This window comes from Plecotus auritus, assembly GCF_963455305.1.
Source record: "Plecotus auritus genome assembly, chromosome: 2".
In the NCBI taxonomy this organism is placed as follows: domain Eukaryota; kingdom Metazoa; phylum Chordata; class Mammalia; order Chiroptera; family Vespertilionidae; genus Plecotus; species Plecotus auritus.
Window position 1 is genome coordinate 37,444,152 of NC_137771.1, and position 11,811 is coordinate 37,455,962.

Below are 11,811 nucleotides of genomic sequence, written 5' to 3' on the forward strand. Positions count from 1 at the left end.
CTCAGTTGGGTGACATGGTCAAGTCTGTGTTTTAGAACAGCCCCCCTGGCTACATTGTAGAAAACAGGCAGTCAGGACAGGGTGACAATAAGTCAGGGGAAAGGCCGTACTGGCCTTGTCTAGGAGGATAGCAGGGGACTGGAGACAAGGGACAAACTTAAGAGAAAGGAGGTCTCATGGAGAAGAATTGGTGGCAGTTTGGATGTTCTGAGCTGAGGGGCATGAGCTAAGTAATAAGTGCTTGGAGTGAAGTCAGTTCAGAAGCCAGGGAACTATGGGGCAAGGGGAGAGAAGTGTCATGGAAGGTTTTGCTAAAGAGATATCACCCAATTGGAGACTTGATAGGTATAAATTAGTGAAGGGAAGAGGGAGGAACTTCAGGAAGAGGAAATAGCTCATGTGAAGGCCCAGCACTATGAGATATAATGCACAGAGCAGATACTCTGTGTAGTTGAATAGATGATTGCTGTACTAATTTATACTAAGTTGTTAATGGCCACTGTGGTCCCCAGGGAGTTTGTATTTTAACATAACTCTAAAGATTTATTATTGGTAGTTTTCAAGGTGGCATGGGGACACTATGTTGGATGAGAGGGTTTTACCATTGTCGCTGGGATTACCAAAGAAGAAGACAGATCTCTGAGGGTCAGGTGGGCCCTGCTCTACATACAACAAAGAGTATCTTGCTCTTGGGTCTTATTATCAGCCTCCTGATATACCTGACACCAGACCACAAGAAGCCCAGTTATTCCCAAAGGGACTCAGTATATTCTAAAAGCTACAAACACAGTCTTTGGGGTAAGACTATCTAGACCAGCCTTGGGCAAACTACAGCCCGCGGGCCGGATCCGACTGTTCTATCCAGTTCTCTTGCTCTCCCCTCCGCTCCTTTACTTTGAATTTATATTAGTTCACACAAACACTCCATTCATGCTTTTGTTCCGGCCCTCCGGTCCAGTTTAAGAACCCATTGTGGCCCTTGAGTCAAAAAGTTTGCCCACCCCTGATCTAGACCCATAACCTGGGTCCTCCCCTTCCTAGTTCTGTGGCCCTGGGCAAATTATAACCTCTGTGCACTTGCTTCCTCATCTGTTAAATGAGGAAAACATTAGTATCTACCATTTAAGGTTTTATGCAGATTCCAAAGATAGTCCCTACAAAAAGCATTGAGTAGTGAGTGATACAACTATTTTTATTATTACAATCCTTTATTATACTAGTCCTCTTCTCACTCTGTGTCAGTCTCTTTTCCAAGTTGCTCCTTAATGCACCCACCTGCAGATATGAAGCTGGGGCGGAACGTGGCCAGGACGTTTTTGGATTATTATCGGCTGGACCCCATGGTTGAGAAAATGGCGATTCCCATGCCAAGGTTGCGGTAAGTGGCTGAGCAGAGCAGTGTGGTCTGGAGTCCTGCGTTTTGGGCTTCACGTTCAGGGGCAACTTCCCTTAGCCTCTCTCCACCCTCAGTTTCCCATCTGTGGCATAGGAAAGAAATCCCAGCCCTGCCACAGAGTGTGTATGGGAAAGAAGGGTTTAACAGTGTTCCCTGAGTATAAAGTATCAATATGGGGTCGGACAGTGAGGGGTGGTCACATTTCATGGGAGTCTGCAGGGATAGGGCTTACTGGGAGCCGAGTGCAGTCATAATTCTAACTTAGTCTGGTGGTACCATTTGCTACTTCATCTGATTGCTCATCCTCAGAGACTCCTATGTCATCTAGGCTCCTAAAGTATCTTATCCTTCCATTTCCTCATCCATAAAGTCGGACAGTAACACTCAGTTGGAAGATTATCATACATATGTCCCCTCGGTGCATGGTAGTCCCCTTCCCTCAAGACACAAAGGTTCGAGGCTGGAGGGGACAATCCCCTGAGAAGGCTCGGCTCAGGCACTCTGCTGGAGCAACTTCTTAAGCCAGTGAGAAGAGACGTCAGGAGATGAGTATTCTTCCTGAGGACTAGACACGAGCGCAAAACGCTGGGCATTACCACACCTGCTGGAAGTGAGCCCAGTGAGCATTTGGGCATCTGGATTGTGCAGCCCCTGCCCTGCCTCTTGGCTTCATTTCCTTCTTCCCTTGTGGTCCAGCCTCCTTGAAGGACATGAAGATGTATAACTTACTGCTCCTGTCAGACCAGTCTTCCCACAGTCCTTGCCCAAGACCTTGACTATGTGCTTGCTGCCTCGGGACCTTTGCACCTTCCTCCCTGATGCACCTTCCTCCTTATCTAATTATTAACAACAACAGAAAAATCCTATAGTAATCATTGTTATTTATTGACTAAAGTAATTGCTGTCCCTGATCCTATTTATTTATTCATTGTAGATGTTATATACTCCATATTACAAATGAGGGAAAGAGAGCTCAGAAAGGTGAAATGAATTGCTTGAGGTCAGAGAATTTTTGTCAGAGCCAGGATCTGATCCTAGACTTTTATGATTCCAAAACTAGACTGAGGATCAGCTAAGTTCCACCTGGAAAGTGAGGGTTCAAATTCTCTCAGGCTCATTCTACCTGTGGGGCCTCTTAAAACCTTTCTCTATTTATCTATAAAGTTGGGGTAATAACAACGACCTCTAAAGATGGTTTTAAAGATTAGATACAAGCGTGGTACAGTGCCTGGCAGCCAATAGATGGTCAATAAATGCTTCCATCTCCTCTGGTTTCTAGTTTGTAGTCCCAGATTTCCAACATGGCCTAGGACAAGACCCTGGCCTTCTCTGGTTGAGCTGGATGATTTCTCAGGGCCCCAGTTAAACCATGTTGTGAGTCACTAGCCCTGAGCCCCAGCTGCATGACAATGTACTCTGACTCATAGTCAGTCTCAGATTATTCACCAGTCATGGGGCTCTTTGTGCCCCCTATCCTGGGAGAAGATTACATTTATTTCTTCTCTGTGCTCCCACATTGTCTAGACTGTACTGAGCGTGCGTTCCTGTATTCATTCAGGCAGTCAGTCAGTCATCCACTTAGGAAAACAACACTTTTTTCAAGGACCCTGGGGAAAGGATGAAGCTGAATGTATAAGTGATTAAGGTATGACCCTGTCTTGGAGGGGCTCACCTCTAGAGAAAAGTATTCAGTTCTTTCTTAGAAGTCATTCTTGATTGGTTAAAGTTCTCAAAATTTTAAAGCTTTATAAAACTCAAAAGAACTCTTAGAATCTCATTTGCAAGTTAATTTGAGGATTCTCTCTCAGGTTTTCTCTCAGCCTGAATGAAATTATTTTGATCCTTTACCACTTTTTTCTTGCATGTTGCATTGTGTCAGACCCATGGAATGGGGCTGACAGTCAGGGACTTTAGCAATCATCCAGGACCCCTCCTCAGGATATGGATGAGGAAGACAGGGCTAGTCAGATGCAGGACTAGAGCCTGGGCCCCAATATCCCCAGCTTGATATTCTCAGCATCAGTTAGTGAAGAATTATTTGACATGGCGGCGGTGGGCGGGTGGGGGGGGGGGGGGCGTTGCTGTTGAAACTTGGTCTAAAGGATGCAGGGAAGTTCTCAACACCCTGATTTCACTGTTCATGGAAGCCCCTTGCCCTAAGTTTTGGAGCCCTCTTTAGAAAACAGTGGGAGAGTTCATTCCTCAGAGTTCACCTCCTTGGGAACTTAAAGTAAATGCACCCACCCTTAAATGAAGAAAAACAAAAATTAACTCCCTCTCCATCCCCGCACTGCCGACTCATCAAACCATGAATATCCCTTAGCTCTCAGCTGGTCAAAAACTATTTAAAAATGAATTCACAGGAGGACACAAGGCTCTGACTTGGGATTTGAATAGTTCCCATTTCTTGTATTATTTTCCACCCAAGCATCAAATAGCATAAACAAAAGAGCAGTTCTGGTTCTAAAGGAAAATTACATGTTTTGACTCAAAATTAATCGTTGTTCTCTCTCATCTCTATGGGTAATTATAATATGTCAGTTTTGACCCTTGTGCTGACAGAGCATGTCAACATCCCTGGGTGCTGGACCATCACTAAGAAAGGGTGCCTGAGGATGTCCAGCAAGGTAGGCCTAAGAGCCCAGGCTCAGAGATGACCTTTGGTCAGAGATGACCAAAACAGACCCCACACTTGATGGGACCACAGTGACAGTCACAGGGCTAAAGCTCAAAATGCACCATCAAGATGCATGAAAATTAAATAGGAAACATGACCAAGCCAGGTAAGCCTCAGCAAGGAGATAGCTCTGCCCCCAACCCCTATATGCCAGAGCCTATGAGGCAGGAAGGAGGTGGGCTCTTCTCATTGTTTTAGAAATGAAGAAGGGGAGGCTCAGAGAAGGGAAAGGCCTTCTTCAAGGTCACATTGCTGTCAATGGAAACGAAAGTCAAGCTGTGTCTCACCAGGCTAGACAGTCTTGCCATGTTGGCAAGATCCTTCTGTGAGCAACAGCCAGGCATTCTGGTTGGGGCACGGGGTGTTAAAGCACAATGTCCCTTTTGTGTGCTGCCTCCTATTGTATTTACCTTACTTCTGAGTCATCAACAATGAAGGAAAATGGCTCTTCCAAGGTCAGAGCATAGGGGACTACAGGAAGTCACTTCTTCAGTCCTAATTCAAATAGAACAAGAGATTGCCCTCCTCATGCCATTTACCACTTTCTGCCATGTATTATAGTTCTTTATTATTTTGTGTAGTTATTTTGTTCTGTTTTCTCCTCTACTAAACTTATGCAGCCTGAGAACAGCATCAATGGCTGACTCACTTTTGGACCATACCTAGCACCTAGCACCCTGCCTTTGTAAGTTACAATTGGCAAGGAATGACAGTAGGTATGTTTACTCATGTTATTTTATTTAAAGTCACGATGCCCCTACAGGGTTGGAATATTTATCCCCATTTTACAAATGAAGCTCAGAGAAGTTAAATAATTTTACAAGGTCACACCTCTCATATATAGCAGTCCTAGAAATTCAGTTGAGTTCTTTCCGGCTCTGAAGCCCACTCTTTCCACTGGGAATCAATCTTAGTCCAAAGCATGAATGAATGGCACACCAACTTATCAGTCACAACATAAGGCCCTGCATGAGGGAAAATGAAGAAATGAAACAACTTGGTCCCTGCCAACAGGGAGCTCATAGTCTAGTGTGTGAGCCAACCAGACAGTGGATGATTACCGAAAAGTGGTGTTAAGGGTATTGCATTGAGTGCTGCCTGCTGGCTACTGGCTGCTGTGACACAGGGGTGAACCAGACACATCTCTGACTTCCAAAAGCCCCCAGCCTGTGGGAAGACAGACCCATCATGAAATTCCATAATTGGGCTGTACTGAGAAATATAAAGAGGGCTCTGGATCCCAGATGCTTGTGAAGGGAGTGGGTCCTAGGCTCTCTCAAGCCATAGCCCTTCTATGTGTCCAACCTCATCTCATTGTGAATGGATAGAATGAGGTAGAATCAAGGTGGAAACATGGAAGAGGTGAGCTGTAGAAAGTTAGATTTCTTCCAGAACCAGAATTATGTAATGTATCCATCCATCCATCCATCCATCCATCCATCCATCCATCCATCTAACCACTATTCATTGAACCACTTTGCTTGCTTTGAACCAGGCCCTGGGGTGGGTTCCCAGGACAAGACAAGGCCATTGTTCCCAGGAGGTCCCAGACCAGTGGGGGAGATAGACATGCACACTAATGATTTAATACAGTGTGTATATGTGCTGTCCTTCTTCTCTCTTTCTGTCATCTCCCCCTTTGCAGGAAAGAAAGACCCCCTCCCTACAAGTACCCACTCCGGCGGGGCCCGGCCAGCAGCTATCCCATCAGCAAAGGGGATAAGAAGAGCTCAGTGAACCACAAAGACCCTTCAAATGCTTTTTAAGGACATGAAGTCCTGGGAGGTCTTGTGGAGCATGCATTTTCTGCTAACATTAATCACCTTCTAGTTTCCAAAAGAAGGGTTGTGGGATAAGGAATTAGCTAGTGAAAGGGAAGGGGGGGAAATGAGAAATTTCATCATTGATTTTCCCTTTTACCAAAGGAAAAACCAATTGTAAGGCTTCAGCTTACAGCTCAGGAACAAAATAGGAGATGCAAACCAGGCGAGTACAGGTGCCCTTTCCCACCACATAGGGATGCTCACGGGAAAAGGAAAACCTGCACGTCCCTTTGAGAGGTTGGTTTTAGAAGTCCGTGCTCTCCAGCCCTTTCCCTGTTGAAGTTGTACATTTACTACAGATGGTTACCTTTTAGAATAAGCTCTGGTTGTTTATAGTTTTAGAAAAGCTGTGCCCATATCTGCTGATCCAAAGCAACATCAACAACACATGCAACCCAAAGACACGTGCACTGCTGGGAACAATGGGACAGAGTTTTCGAAATTACAGTGGTCTCAGACATTCAGTCACTTTATCTATGAGTTGCGTGCTCCCTGACTCCCCCAAATCCCAGCATGCAACGTCAGAAAACTGTTCCAAGAGCTATTTCCCAGTGGCCTGGGTGGTTTAATTGAGAATTTAGCTCCGAAGACAAAAAAAGTATTGGTCACTCAATCTTCAGATTCTGCTGTCACAGATCCAGCCTGGCCACCGATTAGGCAGGCATTGATAGTCTGAAAGGGGGGAAGGCTGATGGCCAGGTAGGGGAGATACAAAAGACGAAAAGATGTGCTCCCAGGCAGGTGGGGATGATACAATAAAACTACGGCAGCGGCAATTCCCAAGGTGGGGCAAGCTTAATGTTGTGCATTTTTCTAAAGAGTCAAGTGCCTTTGTATGATGAATGGTCCAGGAGAGTCTGCTCCCTCCCTGTCGGGGAAGCAGCAGGCTGAGTCACCGTGACAGCCTGCTAATTAAAGTGACCTCCCGGAAATGAGGATTAGGAGGTAAGGAGAGGAAGGGAGGCTCCAGGGAGATAGGGCCTTTAGCACAAAGCTCCAGTTAAGCACTTTTTTGCTTTGGGTTGAAGATTTTCTAAGTTTGATGCAAAAATGAAGAGCAAAGCGTGTTCTTCCTTTGCTTATTGGTTTTCAGAAATTATAACAAACAACCATATGTTTGCTGGCTACAAATGTTGTGTTGTGTATACAGCTTCTCCCCAGGGTGCTCGTTGCCCAGAGGAACACAAATAAAGTGGTTGATGCAGCTCTTCTGTCCCTCTGAGTATTCTTGGCACCTTTCCCTTTAGGTCTTCCGCTCCTTTGAGATCCAACCAGCCAACTTCAGTTTGTTGTCAGGGACTCTATAACCAAGATAAGGAAGAACGGTTGAAACTTAACTTTCCAGCAGTTGCCATATCAGAGTCCTGGGGATTTATTTGACTGCAACCAGCTCAACATGAGGCAGCAGAGTGGCAGGCCTTTCAGAAAGGATAGCTTCTCTTGAGGCAGCATAATTAGAGGCAAACTGCATAAAGTAAGGGAGGTGATAGTCCAGATCTATTTTCCCCAGGTCAGACTGTTTCTATATGTTGTGACTAGATTCAGGCCCCACTTTTAAAAATCGCTTTGATTAATTGGATCATAGGCCTCGCAAGCAGCAAATATGTTCATAGTTTATAAGCAAAACACATGGAGCCAGGCAACTCTGGGTTTTAATTCTGCATCCTGACCCTGGTTCTGTCTCTTAATATCTGGGTGATCTTGGGTATGTTATTTGAACCTTTCTGAATCTTAGTTTTCTCACCCATAGGATGGCAATAGTAATGTCTACCTCATTATAGTAGTTGTGTAGGTTTAATGAATCTGGGTATAGGAAATGACAGAAAAGGTGCTCAATAAATGATAGCTATGCTACTGATAGTACAACCAGGATGGTGAGTTGTCTGTAAATCATTTCCCATTAGAAATGGAAGAGGAGACTGAAGCTGTTTGTCCTTGAGACAAAACCAAAGAGGGAGCAGAAGTAAGAAGGCAAAATCACAATCTGTATTTTGGACATTCTTTTTGTCCAAAAGAAGCAAACTTTCTCTGTGTTGTCAAATATAAAGACTAAATCCAGGGAAGTAGTCTCGGTAAGACCGATTTCAGGTCCAAATGAGGAAAACTTTCTAGTGAAGAGAGCTGTCAATCATTGGATGGACTCCCATGGAAACAGTGAGCTCCCCATCACCAGAGGTATGCAAGCAAAGTCTGAATAAACATTTGTCATGGAGGAAATGGGGTACTCTTCTCTAGGGGGATGCTGGATGCTCTGCAGCATTTCCTTCTAGTCTATAACTCTGAAATGACCTGGGGCAGGAGGTTTTATAACTGATGTCAGAGAATAGATTGTGTAGTATGAAAAATATGCTAAATGAGTGCCATTAAATGTCTCTAAATTGCAGCATATGGATTCCATGAACATTTAGCATTCCTTTAGTCCAGCAATTTCCAGCTGGTATGCCATGGCACAAGAATTTTTAAAACATGAAGTACCTGACTATTTAGTCAGGGGCACTGACCTCTTTTCCCTTAGATTGTCAAATAAAAGAATGACAACAGCCAACACAACAATAGATATCTGGTGTGAATGAATCAAAATTATACCTAATTTTTTGGGGGTCAAATCAGCAAACAGTATAATATAATTTTTGGTGTGCACAGAATTTTATTAATTCGTTTATGTGTTCCATGAGATGAAAAAGGTTGAAAATTGCTGCTTTAGAGGAAAAAATACATGGGTGTAAGGCCAACTGTAGGATGTTTTTGCAATAGTACTGTCCGCTTCTTCACATCGGAAAGGCAGAGTGAAAAAGCCTGACCGAGAGAAGAGGGCTTTCGAGTGGACCTCCTGAGACCTTGGCCTTCTCAGCAACCCCCTAGCTTTTCCAGACCAGGTTATACCCATGATCTCAAGTTAGAGGAGAAGGGTTTCAGCACTGAGATGAAGGACAGCACCAACCCAAGGGACTGTTGGGAACATCAAACAGACAATGGTTGCAAAGGCCTCTAATGCAATGCCTGGCACACAGTAAATTAGGTCAGTACATATTTGGTAGATGTATGAATTGATGCTCAACGAACGTTAATCACTCCAGATTTCTATGGTTGGCACTGTTCTTACAACTTAAGAAAATAAGTTGGGGTCCTCTTAGGCAAGTCTCAGGGGTGCCATTGAATTACCGTGAAAGGATATAGCCCATCCTGTGCCCCTCTCCTATTCAAAGGCAATAGGAAAAACTAGCTAATGACCCCCTGCTGCTGCTGCTGCTGCTACCAAGCTAACAATATCATCAGGGCTGGGACCCAGCCTCTGCTGTGGCCTTAGCACAAGAATCTGGGGGGCTCCTGCTTGCCTATTGCAGTTTTTGAGGCTAAACAGACCTTCAATTCTGTCTCTAAGCCTCTGGACTGATGCAAAAAAAAAAAAAAAAAAAAAAACACACACCCTGGCATTGTTTATAAAGGGTTGTGTGAGAGCAAGGTAGAGGCCCAGCATGTTCCTCCTCCCTCCACCCTTCCTTTTTGTACAGTTGTCTCCTTCTCTCCCCTCAGAACACTGGTTGGTAGCAGATTCTACCCTTTATACCTGCTTGTGGCTCTATCCTGAGAAGGAACTGGGCAGGCAAGAAGAGAGACAAGAGCGCCCCCTGCTGGGTATCAGTGAGCAACACTGCCTGGCTTTGTGACATTAAGTAAATCTCACCCTGTCTGGAGTTAACCCAGAGCTTCAACTGCCTTCAGTTTCTTACTCTTTGATACGGTGACATCCCCAGGCAACCTACTCCCAAGAGTACTATGAGGCTATGATGAGAGGATGAAATGGGAAAGTACTTTATTTAAAAAAACATTTCCCAGGATTTTCTCCTCTTGTTCTGAGATCTCATAAAGGTCCCCACTTGGTCCACTCTTTGCCTTTGACCTGGATTGCCCTGTTATGATCATCCAATAAAATGCATTAAACATCTTGTGTTTGTTAAGCACTTCCCATTCCTCTCTGCAGCCCTGATTTCTACTTATCCTTCAAGACCCCCTTCAGGAAGTTTTCCCTCACCTCCCAGCCCTCACAAATAACTTTTCCTCTGGGCTTTTAAGAGAACTCTTATCTAAACATTCATTTTTGGAACTTAGAAATGGCTTTGGTATTTCACTTTTCCTGGGTATCAGCTTTGTTTTCCCAACTCAACTTTGCATTGTTTTGGGGGCATGATGATTATAGATGGCAAAAATCAATATTACTCACTGCTCAGATGCCAGGGCCCTGCAAAGGCCAGACAGAGAGTAACCATTCTGTGGGAGTCTTCATGTATTGCTGATGCTACCACTGATGGGAATGAGGTGGCTGCTCTGAGCAGAATATTTCTGTGAGAAGGACATCCCTCTTCTTTCTACCTTTGGATGTTTCTAAACTAGGGCAAAGTGGAGCAAACCTAGCTTGCAGGCCCACATACAAAGCTGTCAAACTTTAAAGCTAAGAGCATCCATGGGAGAGATTCAAAGAGGGGAGACGGATGAGGAGAGGCTGGGAGAGGGTGACAGATAATTGACTGTGGTGGATCTGAGTGTAAGTGTGCATGTGTGTGTGCACACTAGTCTAGTTGTATTATGTATGAGGCTTTTGTAACTTCTTTATATTTGAGTGTGAAAATGCATGAGTGTGTGTACCAGTAGTTGTGAATGTTTTTGTGTGCACATCACTCAGTATTAGATGACAGATCATTGTCAATTCTAAGCATGTTTTCACTTCAACTCCTAGTCAGAGGTCCTAGGTGACGTTTTCGTTTGAAATTCTATCTTCTCTGTTGACATCTCATCCATATTAATGGGTCACCCCTCTGCCCAGACTCCCTGGACTGTGCCCAGTGGGATGTCAGGGCCACCTCTCCTGCCCAGCCCCAGTGGAGGCTGATGCTAATTCTATCCAGCCAGACCCTTGGTGGACAGCTCACCCAGAGCCCCTTTCCTGACTGCTAGCCGGTGACCTCATGTTCACATCTCTTTCTGGCATCTCTTTGTGTTCCTGTTTCTCTCCCTCCTTCACGCCCCTCTGGACTACAAGTTAAACCAACAACTGTGGCATGGTGTTATGAAGGGAGCGGCTGCTCTCCTTAACACCCCGATACCTTTCCATACTGCTCCTGGGAGATAGATGCCGTGGTTTCGGCATGTTTACTTCTGCTCAGTTTTAGAAGTGCTCACTGAAGGCCTGCTCTCCACTGGGCTGAGCACTGGGTGGTGGTCAGAGTGGTGGGTACGCGATTGTGAATAAACACCTCATTGCTCTGGTCCGTAAAGCAGCTTCAGGAGGCTTGACACTTTGTGTTGAAATGCAAATACACAGGATATGGACTTTCAAAAATCAAACCTTGTTCATCCTGCTCACCTTAATTTTTTCTTTAGTAAGTTCATTCATTTATCTATTCATTCTTCCTTTCTTTTGTTCATTTGTTCATCACCCTTAGGCAGGCTATGTGGTGCTAGGAAGAAGGCTAACACAGAGGCCCGAATGTACGCCTGATTCAGCTGCTGTCATCTTCCCTCCTAGAACTTCAATTTCCTCACCTAAGGATGGAATTAGGAATGATTATTTTCCCAACTCACAGGGTGGCTTCAGGAACTTCAAGGAAATGGGTGTAGTGGGGAGAAGGAACAAACATTCTCTGCAAGCATCCATCCTACAGCCACACGATAGGAGGGGGATGAGGGCTAGGGATGGGGACTCAAAATGATCCACTAGAAAGAGTTTGAACTGGGAGCAAAAATATCTGGAATTTAATCCCGGTCTACTAGCATTTATATAACTTTAGAAAAGTCACTCTCCCTCTCTAAGCCTGCTTGTTCATCTATAAGACAAGCCTGTCTAAGTAGGTGATCACTAAGGGCTCCTACACTTGTGGTATTTGGGGGTTCTAGGACCCCTCCCCACCCAGTTGCCT

The 11,811-nt window shown here is 44.8% G+C and overlaps 1 protein-coding gene across 5 annotated transcripts in view; it reads left to right on the forward strand.

Moving 5' to 3' along the window:
* AGBL4 (AGBL carboxypeptidase 4) overlaps positions 1–7,103 on the forward strand; it is a 1,107,854-nt gene extending 1,100,751 nt beyond the window's left edge. For all 5 annotated transcript variants that reach the window (XM_080656977.1, XM_080656976.1, XM_080656981.1 and 2 more), the window contains 2 exons: positions 1,282–1,378; positions 5,719–7,103. In XM_080656977.1, the coding sequence (XP_080513103.1) occupies positions 1,282–1,378; positions 5,719–5,839 (218 nt within the window). In that variant the 3' untranslated portion in view covers positions 5,840–7,103. The remainder of the gene's footprint in view (positions 1–1,281; positions 1,379–5,718) is intronic.
* The last annotated feature ends 4,708 nt before the right edge of the window (positions 7,104–11,811 follow it).